Genomic DNA, 11,488 nt, shown 5'->3' with positions numbered 1-11,488 from the left:
TCCAAAAAAATTGAATTTATTATTTTATATTAACATACATAAATCAAAGAGAATAATCAAGTTGTCTCATGGACTGGAAGGTGACTTATTAATTCCCTTTCATTTCCAAACCTCATCAAGCAGTCACTACATTTATGAGGTAAGTCAGCCGAATGCTTGAAATCTAGATGAATTTTAAGATCTTCAATTTGTCCTGTTGAATATTCACAATATTGACATAAATAAATCCCTTCAGATAAATGGGAATTTAAATGCTTGCAATATTCTAGCATACTTGAAAAGCCTTTCCCACAGTCATCACAAACATGTGGAAAAATTTTAGTATGTTCAATAGCAACATGCCTGTTAACATTTGTATGAAGTCTACTCCGAAAACCACATACTTGACATACAAAGAAGTTTTTACATTTGTCAAAGGTAATTTTGCTTAAGAGGCTGTACTGTCCATGTTCTCCATTGTTATACTTATCACTTAACTCTATTAATTTACACGCATGCTCATTTACCACATGGCTATGCAAGTCTTCGGGATCATTAGTTTCATGTTCACAGAACTGACACAAGTACTGTTCATCACAACTGTGCTCCTGGAAGTGCAGGTAGAGCTCACTGCTTGAAGAGAACTGTACATCACACTGCTCACACCAATAGAGGTGATCACTAAAATGGGTGTCTGCAATGTGCTGGCTGAGATTCTCAAAAATTACTGTCTTGTAATCACAGTATTTACATATATAGGGATCCTCTTCATGTAGTTTGGCATGTTCAATCAGCAGCATGTTGGTAGAGAAACTTTCCTTACATACTCGGCACACATTTGAGTCAGTACGTTTATGCTTCAGGATCATATGCTGCTTTAAATCAGAAAAATACTTGCTGTTGAACTCACAAAGTTCACATTTATAGAGGCCACTGCTATTAGCTCTCAGTAAAGGCCATTTCTGCTGGGCAGTCACATTCAAAGCTTGGCTCTTGTCAAGAATTTTACAAAGTTTAGCTGGTGGCTCTTCATCAGTTTGGTCTTGGAGACTCTCAGAGGAATTATTTTCTGTCTCTATATCATAATCCTCAGAAATTGCATGCACTTCTACGGCAATTGGAACATCTTCAGCAGTGTGAACTTCTATAGGACTCTCCTCTTGAGTTTGTTGGTTGACTGATTCAGGCGAATCACACTCTTCATCACAAATTTCAATATCAGCAGATTTTTCTGAAGAATAAAACAAGCCTATTATTATTATATTATTATTATTATTAAGTAGGACCTTTTAGATAAATACAAGTGGGCAAAAAGAAATTTACTGTATGCACTGTTTTTTCACTGGTATGTACAAAATATGCCAATGCTATTAATTAGATTCCCTAACCTGTAGAAAAGGCAGTGTGGTCTAGAATTCTAAGTACAGGACTGGGAACTAGGTAGTTCTGATTTCTGTTTCTGGCCTTGATTCCATCTGCAAATTTTGGCAAGTCATTTGATGTCTCGGTATCAGAATCATCATCTGTAAAAGGGATTTGGAAAAATACTTGTTATTTATATCAAAGCATTAAGCATTTATCATAAAACAAAGCACGAATTGTTTTAAATATAATTTTGAATTTCTAATTATATTAGGTATTAAAGATTTAGATTTAGTCATGAAAAGAGATGTTATCTATATCACCCAGACATGCAAAGACTTTATTTATTTATTTATTTTTAAAAGATGACCGGTAAGGGGATCTCAACCCTTGGCTTGGTGTTGTCAGCACCATGCTCAGCCAGTGAGCCAACCGGCCATCCCTATATAGGATCCGAACCCATGGCCTTGGTGTTATCAGCACTGCGTGAGCCACAGGCCGGCCCCAAAGAGTGACTTTACGTGGAGAAACCTGACAAATACTTTCTTACCCAGATGATCAAGGTCAACGTCAACAGTCATAAACCACGTTGATAGTATGTTCCCTGGATAAGATGTGATGAAAATGGCAGATTACCTCAGTGGCCTAGTCCCTAATAACTCATAATTCCAGTCTAATCATGAAAAAAAAGAAAAAGAAAAAAAAAGACAATTCTTTTAGTGGGTCAATCCTACAAAATACCTGAAAATCTGCCCAAACAATTGTTTTTGCTTCCATGGCCCATTTGGACTAGAATATACTTTTTGAAGTTACTTAGGAATATTAAGCTTAAAATACTGAGTTTGAACAAGGTTTTATTTCCTCAGTCCAGCCCCAGTGTTTTAAAGTTAGCATGGAGAAACTGAAATACAGGTCAATAGAGAAAACTGGGTGTCAACATGTTTTTTTTTAAGTTGACTTTATTTTTTAGAAGTTTTAGATTTACAGAAAAAATTGAGAAGACAGTACAGAGAGTTCCCATATATCCTGCACTTTCACAACTATTAACATATTATGTTAGTATGACACATTTGTTACAATTAATGACTAACACTGATATGTTATTACTAACTAAAGTCCAAACTTCATCCAGATTTCCTTAGTTTTCACCTAATGGGCTTTTTCTTTTTCTTTTCTTTTTTTTTTTTAAAGATGATTGATAAGGGGATCTTAACCCGTGACTTGGTGTTGTCAGCACCATGCTCTCCCAAGTGAGCCAGGACCAGCCCCCTAATGTGCTTTTTCTGATCCAGGATCCCATCTAGTATATACCTCATTACACTTAGTTGCCATGACTCTCTAGGTTACTGTTGGCTGTGGCAGTTTCTTACTGTCCTTGTTTGTGATGACTTTGAGAGTTTTGAGGAATACTTGTCAGGTATTTTATAGGATGACTCATTAATGGAATTGTCGTCGTTTTTTTCATGATTAGACTGGAAATTACAGGTTATTGGGAGTAGACCACAGAGGTAAACCACCATTTTCATCACATCTTATCAAGGGTACATACACTATCAACATGATTTATGACTGTTGATGTTGACCTCGATCATCTGGGCAAGGCAGTGTTTATCAGTTTTCTCCATTGTAAAGTCACTTTTTTACTTTCTGTACTCTACCCTTTGGAAGGAAATCACTAAAGGAGTGGGGAGTTATGATCCACCTCCTTGAGGGAGGAGAGTGTACATAAATAATTTGGGATTCTTCTGCACAGGAGATTTGTCTCTTCCTCCTTATTTATTTAATCACTTACAGCAGTATGGACTCATGGATATTTTATACTTTGGGTTATAATTCAGTTTTTTTCTCAAATTGTTTCAGCTTTGGCTCTTGGGAGTTCTTTCAGTTGGCTCTTGTGCTCCTTTAGAATACCCCTATCAAGTGTATGTGTGTATTTAATCCTTCCCTGTTTTCCAGCACTACAAGATGCTCCATGCTCATCTTGTATTATTTCCTGTCCCAGAACTAGAATCAGCCATTTCTCCAAGGAACCCTCATTAATCTTATTGGAGAACAGTATTAGAAACAAACATCTGGGCACCAAATGTGCTTACTGCTACTGAGGTGTCGTTTCTTTTAGACCCTGTTCAGCTAACAGGGCAAAAAATTTGTGTGTGTACACTGCCACATATATGTACACATATCTATAAGCATATCTGTATGTACCCATCTGAATCTATATTATGGTAAACATAAATTCATATTGATATCTCTGACTCTACATGTTTCTGTGTCTGTGACAGGAGCTCAAGGGAATTGGGAATATTAGTGGCTACTGATGAAGAAGAGAAAAACTGCAGGTTATCATCACTCACCCATATGCTCTAGAAAAAAGAAGTCAAGAGAAGATGCAAAATATAAAAAGACCAAATCATCCTCTGTTCTTTCCTTCTAACAGCCCACCAGACTGAGAGGTATAGCTGAGTAGAAGAACTACATGTAACACTATTTTTAACATTTCACCATAAATGCTCCAAACTCTGGGTCACTCCTGCTTTGTCACCAATTCCTAGCCAACTGAAATGAATTTAGCAGAGTGTACTTTTATTTATATGTTTGAAATATTAAAAATTAAAATTGCTTTCTTGAAAAAAATTGTTTTCTTACATTATAATAAATTCAAACACTTGCCTGTTTTGAAATCAACCCACATTTCACCCACATTTCCAAATAAGGAAAAAATTAAAATACGTTAAAAGCAATTTAAAGAAAAATAGTTTGGAAAATATTAGATATACCTTTGTTGTCAAAATATTTTAAATCTGGCTGTCTCATAGAACAGACACTATAACAATGATCAGAAAAAATTCCACTGAATCCATCTGCAATTCTGCTTATTCCAGAGGAATCTAAACATAAAAGAAAAGAAAAAGATTTCAAGCACAGTAAAAATATACATATTTATTTATTTATTTATTTATTTATTTTGTCGTTTTTTCGTGACCGGCACTCAGCCAGTGAGTGCACTGGTCATTCCTATATAGGATCCGAACCCACGGCGGGAGCGTCGCCGCGCTCCCAGCGCAGCACTCTACCGAGTGCGCCACGGGCTCGGCCTAAAAATATACATATTTAATGGGTCATCCCTTTACCTAACATATATAAATTTTCATGACTTTATAGTATAATGAAAATATAATATTTTCCTCAATTTTTAAAACTTTTTTCAGATCTGATAGACATTGAACTTTGAATGAACCACAAATTATACACATTAAAATATAATAAATTTGAAACACACAAGGATACATTTGCCTTACTATCAGAATCTCACAAAATATAAATCTATGATTAGCGATGTGTTAACTGCACAAAACACTGTATTAACTACCAGGAAGATATGCTATGTAGTGTAGAGAAAGCATAATACATAGGGGAAATGGTCTGAGGATGAGTTAGAGCTTCTGAATATAGTCATTTCAAGTCTTGCCTGGAACGGGTCAGTAAGTAGTAGACCAGATTTCATTTCCTCACATATGAAGAATGTATAGGTTGGGTATGCCTGTTACTGTCCCAAGTACAGATAGTTAGAGATGGCCACAAAGACTCTTTTCTTATAATGCCAAGATAGCAGAGCCAACCTCAATCAAAGGATCTAAAATTACACAATCAAAGTGAAAGTTCAGATTTCTGAAAGTAATGTACAGGATAAAGCTTGTTCCCCCTTATAATGCAAAACATCTCCCACAAAGGTTATCATTGTGTCTTTAGCACAGCTTGGAAATCAGACAGACAAATCCCAATTACGCTACATAAGTAAGTAACCTTGGTGTGGTGGTTTGACAGTCCCTTCAAGCTCATGTTGGAACATAACTCCCAATATGGTGGTGGAAAGTGGGGCCTTTAAGAGGTGATTGGATCCTGAGGACTGTGCCCTTGTGAATGGATTGATCCATTCATGGAGTAATGGGTTGATGGTTTAATGGGTTGCCATGTGCATGATTCTGATGGCTTTAAAAGGAAAGCAAGTAAGATTAGCTGTCATGCTGTTGCTATATTCTCTCCAAGTGACACCCCGGGTCACTGCAGTCACCACCCAGAAAATAGGCCCTCACGAGATGTGTTCCCTGGACCTTGGACTTTCTAGCCTCCAAAGCTGTAAGAAATAAATTTCATTTCCTTATAAATTACCCAGTTTCAAGCACTCTGTTATAAGCAACAAACAGACTAATGCATGTGGATATCTGATTTTAAATATCTATAATCAATGGAGTTGTGAGGATTAAATAAAATAACGTCTGTAAAGTTCTGATGTGTGCCTAACACATGGTAGACAATGAATATATATTCAGAAAATTTATTTAAAATGTTCTCTTACCAAAAAATTGATCCAGATATTTAAGACTTATGAGAAGATGAATGGGAATTAATCCATGACCCAATTTTTAAATAATTCAATTACACACTGACCTGAATAACGAGAAGGGTGTAAGGTCTTCCTTTTTCTTTTTTTAGGATACTCATTCATATCTTTCCAATCTTAAAAATAAAATAAAATAAAAAATTTAAAATGTCACAAATAATAACTGTTAATATTGTTATAGAAATTCTTTCTCGGCCGGCCCGTGGCTCACTCGGGAGAGTGCGGTGCTGATAACACCAAGGCCTCGGGTTCGGATCCCATATAGGGATGGCCGGTTCGCTCACTGACTGAGCGTGTCACTGACAACACCAAGCCAAGGGTTAAGATCCCCTTACCGGTCATCTTTTTAAAAAACAAAAAGAAAAGAAAAGAAATTCTTTCTAACCAGAGATTTATTGGCAATAAGAAATGTGTGTGCCATGTGAAAATCTACCTTATAAAGGTTAAACAATGCCTCTTTTTAAATTTTGAATTCTTTTTCCAATAAAGTTTAAAGATAGGACACTGATTTCCTTTTTTAATGAGGTTGAGAAATTCTTTTTCAAATGTTGATGTAACTGTGAGAACTGGAAAATTACAATAAACCTTATGCTTAAATTATTTTATTGGAAAAAAACCTGCACCTATGGCACCATATTATGAAGTTTACAAGCACATTTACTACAATTGGGAATATTTTCATACAGGTTTCAAGCTAAAGGCTTGAAATACCTCTTCCTGAAAAGAATGGTTACAAGTCTGTATTGGCCCCCTAGCTTCCAGAAAAAATACTCATAACACAGAAACTCAGAACACAATAATTTTCAAGAAGAAAATCCTTTTCTTATGAGGTCACATTCAACAGTCTACTGAGAATACAACAGGTGTGGCAACCATTGTACAATTAAATCCCCATGAACTGTTATAAAATTAACTAGTTTCACTACATTCCACTTACTTGGTATAATTCTTAATACTGGAGTGAGGAAAAATTACAGGAGCGTTTCCACTGATGTTAAAAAAAAAATGCCTGTAAGTAAAACATGACAGAAGTCACATAAGCAAAAACATAGCTCATTTCTGAGAGTCAAGAATATAATGGTACCTGATCATTAATCAAATGGAAAGTTATACAGAATTAATTCAGATATAATATTCTTTTGAATATAACATAAGTACCAAAAATTGGATATATTGATAAATGTGATTATATGTAAATTTTCCATATTTCTTTGAAATGAATTTACCTTCTAAAGCTGTAGCTATATCTTGACATCAAAATAGGAATATAAATATGTATTAATTTATTCAGCCATAAGGAAAGCAAACACTGAATCACAGACTAAACTGTTCAGGTTCTTATAGGTATTTTTTTTTATTTTTTATTTTTTTAATAAAAAGATGACCGGTAAGGGGATCTCAACCCTTGGCTTGGTGTTGTCAGCACCACGCTCAGCCAGTGAGCAAACCGGCCATCCCTATATAGGATCCGAACCCGTGGCCTTGGTGTTATCAGCACCGCACTCTACCGAGTGAGCCACGGGCCGGCCTCTTATAGGTATTTTTAGAAGTAAAAATAATAACAATAATTTATAGAGCACCAGTTATGTACCAGGCTGTGAACATACTTTATCTCATTTAACTCTATGATATGCAAAATTCACAACACCCTATCAAAATTATTTACTCGTTATTAATGAGGAAACTGAGGCATAGCAAAGTTTAGTCAAAGTTGGACTAATACCCAGTAAGTGGTGGGGTTGGGATTTCAATAAACATCTGATTTTCAAGCCCATGCTTTTAATCCCCTTATTTTAGTTTAGAAACAGATAAGGAGATAAAGTGACCACCCTACATCGAGTAGATTTGTGTTTCCTATTAGTGTTCTTTTCATTGCAACCGTGGGCAAGTAAGGAATGTCAGAAACAGAAAAATGCACTGTCAAGTTTTCTGTGTCAGTCTTTTATGCTGCTTTTCTTATCACCAAGGTGGTTTGCATGGTGGGCAGAACTTGGCATCATTACTAAGATCATCTCATTTCTAGTGGTAAAGAATTGAGGTGTACAAACTATTTTTGCTGCTTTGCTAAGTTCTGGGTATATCAGCGCTACAAGTGATATGGTCATGTGGTAATAAAATAGTGCTTTTTCAGTTTATTAAGTAAACATTATCCTAACCACCAAGTGTGAGAGGAAGAGAATATCCCAAAGAAACTGACAACCACAAAATTTATAGAAATGATGCCAATAGATAAAAATGTCTCACCTAACATAAATGGCATTTCCTGAGTAGCCATCCCAATCCAGTGCATTCAAAAATAATTTTAAAAAACCTGTTTCATCTTTATGTAATAAACTAAAATTTCAAGACTTATTTTTAATATCTTTTTTTGATACACTTCCAGAATTTACATAGCCAAAAGCCTCACAGTTTATGTTCTAAATACTCTAATAAAAGTATCAGAGAGAACACTGAAAACTGTCAGCCAAACATGTAAGGGTAGTCTCTTGTTATTTCAGAATGTATTTCAAGTTCTTTAGAACTTGAAGACTAAAAAAGTAAGAAAAGGAAATCGAGCATAACATTAAAATTAATGTTGCAAGCTGGCCTGGATTCAGCCTGTCAGGTGGGAGGAATAGGATCACCTTGATGACAAAGGGTTTGATTCCTCCTTAGGGCTGAACAATACCCAAACGCTTATCAGACCTCCTTTTAGCAGAATGGTAAGATGCTCATTCAAGACCAAAAATGCTAGGGCCAGCCCGTGGCTCACTCGGGAGAGTGCGGTGCTGATAACACCAAGGTTACGGATTCTGATCCCTGTTTGGGATGGCCGGTTAGCTCACTTGGGAGAGTGTGCTGCTGACAACACCAAGTCAAGGGTTAAGATCCCCTTACCCCTGACTTGAAAAGACCAAAAATGCTAACCATCCTTCATTTCAGCAAACATTTTTATGTGCCTTTTGTATGCATAACTTCCTTAATGAAGAAATTTGGCTTACTACTGAAGGATGTCATATAGACATTTGCTCGCTAGTCCTCCTCCTATCAGGAAGATTCAGAATCACATGCAACTTATCATTCATTCCCCCTTCCCATTTATAACACTGCACTCTAACCAACTGAGCTAGCCACCCAGCCTTCCTTCCCCATTTAAATACAAAGTACACACATAATACGTGTCACTGCAAGAAAATTAGAAATTTTTGAAACATTTAATCAAATCACCTAGAATCCATTCACCCCCCAAAACACGGTTAACATTTTGGTGTATATATCTAGACTTTTTCCTATGCTAAGGTATATATATATTTTACATTTAGAAAAGTGGATCATACCACATAAAACATTAATTTTCTTAAAAGGACATCTTATAAAATACATGTCAACATCGTTCCACCTGTCATTTTTCAACCAACAAGAATGTCCATGTACAAAACAATACAAAACAGGCAATCTGCACTTATCAAACAGATGAAACTTTTAAAAGGCCTTTCATGATAGTACCGGTCACACAGAAGAAAAAAAACCTGGGTACTTTTACATCTTCCATGTTTTTTTAAACAAATAGAATATCGCTTTAATAGTTGTTTAAATGTTTCTGTTTGTTAATGCTAACATTTCTGTCAATTCTAGGTTGGTTTCAACAGATTGATTTTTCTCATCACTATGGGTTGCCTTTTCCTGCTTCTTTGCATACTTGGTAATTTTTGACCAGAGGTTTGACATTATGAATTTTACCTTTTTGGCTGCTAAACATATTTGTATTCCTATAAATACTCTTGAGCTTTGTTCCCGGATGCAGTTAAATTATCTGAAAACAGTAGGCTCTTTTCAGGCTTTGCTTTTAAGATGTATTAGGCAGGGTCAGAGCAGTGCTCATCTTGAGCCAATTATTCACCACTACTGGGGCCAGACCCCTCTGCCTACACAGTGTTCTGTGAATCAAGAGATATTCCAGTCTGGCTAGTGGGAACAATACCACTCCAGCCCCATGTAAGTTACCTCTGATCTTCTCCAGAAAAAGCTACATTTTTAACGAGTTTAAAAAGAATTCAACTTTTTCACTTTCATAAAAATATGTATATATTTTCTAGATTTTAAAAGAATTGAAACACACAAAAAAATGTTGCAGGAGAGCTTGAACTAGAATCCACTACAGACCAACTTAGAGTCAGTCTTCACTGAAATACAAGGTCAATAAGTATTTGAACAGCTAGCTATTTTTTAGTCCGGCACAAATTTCCATCTCTCTGCAAAAAGATCAACGGCTTCAAATTACTCGTGTCCCTAGGCTGTACTTAAGAACAAATCCCAGAAAGGGTTTATAGGCACCGTAACGAGTGGGTTACGACTACCGACTGAAGACTTCGGGCACGGGGACTGACGTGTGCTTCGGGCAGCTACAACTTGCCGCGTGAGCGGGGACGCGCTGCCGGAGGGTCACGATGCGGCCGGCTAGGGCCGGAGGGCCAGCGTGGCACCACAGGGTGTCCGAATCCCACACGCCTCACGACAGACGCCGATCGGAGGGACCGGGCAGCCCGGACCCTGCCGTCTCCACCCCAGGGCCACGTACCCGCTTCGCCCAGGCCCGACGACTAGCGGCCGGAGCTGAGGCTCCCAAGCCCCGATCCCAAAGGCACCATAAGGAATTCAGCAGCAGGGAGCTGAGGAGAGCCCGGGCCGAGCGTCCTCCGCAGGGGGTGGAACTGCCTTCGGGATGGGGGAGGGGAACACCATCCCGCCATAAAGCAAAGGCAGGGACTCAGTTAAAGAGAAGCCATCCGGTCTTTCCAGCCGTCTCCCGTTGGAAGAGGCGCCCGCACGCCCGCGTCCCCTACAGCAGTCCGGCGCCGGGCCCGCCCGCTCCTCCCTCCCACTCACCAGTCGTCCGGGGCCCGCCCGCCCGGCCCAGGAGCAGCTCCGAGACGGCAGCGGCGGCCGAGGCGCCAGTGCGCGGGCGGAGGGGCTGCGCGGCCCTGGCAGAGGGCGTAGGGCTGCAGGCGGCGCCGTTCCAGCCCTCGCCGCTCTGGGCCTTGCGCTCCCGGGCGCTCTGCCCTGCCAGCTCCTCTCCTTCCCGCGCGCCCCACGCCCTGCCCGCCAGGCCCCAGGCCCAGGCTCCACGCCGCACCACCCCGCTCCGCGCCTGCGCCGCGCACCGCAGGGGCCGGCCGAGAGGGCGGGGAGGTGACGAGGTGAGGTGGGGGCAGGGGAGCGGGCTGCGCGGCCTCATCGCAATCCCGGCCTGGGAGGGACCACCGGCCTCCAGCCCCGGGGGTGGCCCGGCGGCCCGCGCCCCCTGCCGGCGCCTCTAGGTCGCCGCAGGCCCCTTCCGGGCGGGGTTCCGCCCCTCCCAAGCCCAGCGGGGCATTCCACCCTCTAGAATTGCTCCAAGCCCGGCCGCCGGGCGAACTTCCCCCGCCCCCGCCCGCTCCCAGCCTTCCCTCCCGCGCTGGAAGAGGTGGGAGAAACGCCGCGCCAGCAGCCGCGCCGCGCCAGCAGCCCCTTCCCGCAGTGCTCCTCCGGGGGAAGTACGAGAATGGTCCTGCTCGGGTTAGGCAAAGGGGATGGCATTTCAAACCTCGAAGTGGGCCAGGATCCTGTTGGGGACAAAAAGGGCAAAGACCGCGTCAGGGTTTTCCTGAGGCCCCACCAAAGAACTACACAGGGTTGGGATGCTGTCCAAAGAGCAAGAGGGTGAAGCTCTTGAAGATCTTGAGCCAGTATTAGGCTTCAGCCTGATTCCTTGGCTCAAGAAATCTT

General features: G+C 40.2%; 1 protein-coding gene across 2 annotated transcripts; it reads right to left on the bottom strand.

Annotated features, from left to right (window-relative positions):
• ZNF639 (zinc finger protein 639) lies at positions 1-11,005 on the bottom strand. 2 transcript variants are annotated; one of them, XM_063098501.1, is made up of 6 exons: positions 10,610-11,005; positions 6,681-6,752; positions 5,791-5,859; positions 4,119-4,229; positions 1,368-1,502; positions 1-1,210 (listed from the first exon to the last, which is right to left on the bottom strand). In XM_063098501.1, the coding sequence occupies exons 3-6, from the start codon at positions 5,846-5,848 to the stop codon at positions 57-59; spliced, it is 1,458 nt and encodes a 485-aa protein (XP_062954571.1). In that variant the 5' UTR covers positions 5,849-5,859; positions 6,681-6,752; positions 10,610-11,005; the 3' UTR covers positions 1-56. The 2 variants fall into 2 exon arrangements, with proteins under 2 accessions (XP_062954571.1, XP_062954572.1); XM_063098502.1 differs by lacking the exon at positions 1,368-1,502.
• Between the last annotated feature and the right edge of the window lie 483 nt (positions 11,006-11,488).

Source organism: Cynocephalus volans, chromosome 1, assembly GCF_027409185.1.
Source record: "Cynocephalus volans isolate mCynVol1 chromosome 1, mCynVol1.pri, whole genome shotgun sequence".
Classification (NCBI taxonomy): domain Eukaryota; kingdom Metazoa; phylum Chordata; class Mammalia; order Dermoptera; family Cynocephalidae; genus Cynocephalus; species Cynocephalus volans.
This window is presented reverse-complemented; position numbering and strand designations above follow the sequence as displayed.

Excerpts from the sequence above, each read along its gene's own strand:
- ZNF639 (XM_063098501.1), bottom strand. The coding sequence starts at position 5,848 with ATGAATGAGTATCCTAAAAAAAGAAAAAGGAAGACCTTACACCCTTCT. Across the intron at positions 4,230-5,790 it reads ACACCCTTCTCGTTATTCAG|ATTCCTCTGGAATAAGCAGA; the intron begins GTCAGTGTGTAA and ends TTTTATGTTTAG. Across the intron at positions 1,503-4,118 it reads AAAATATTTTGACAACAAAG|ATGATGATTCTGATACCGAG; the intron begins GTATATCTAATA and ends TCCCTTTTACAG.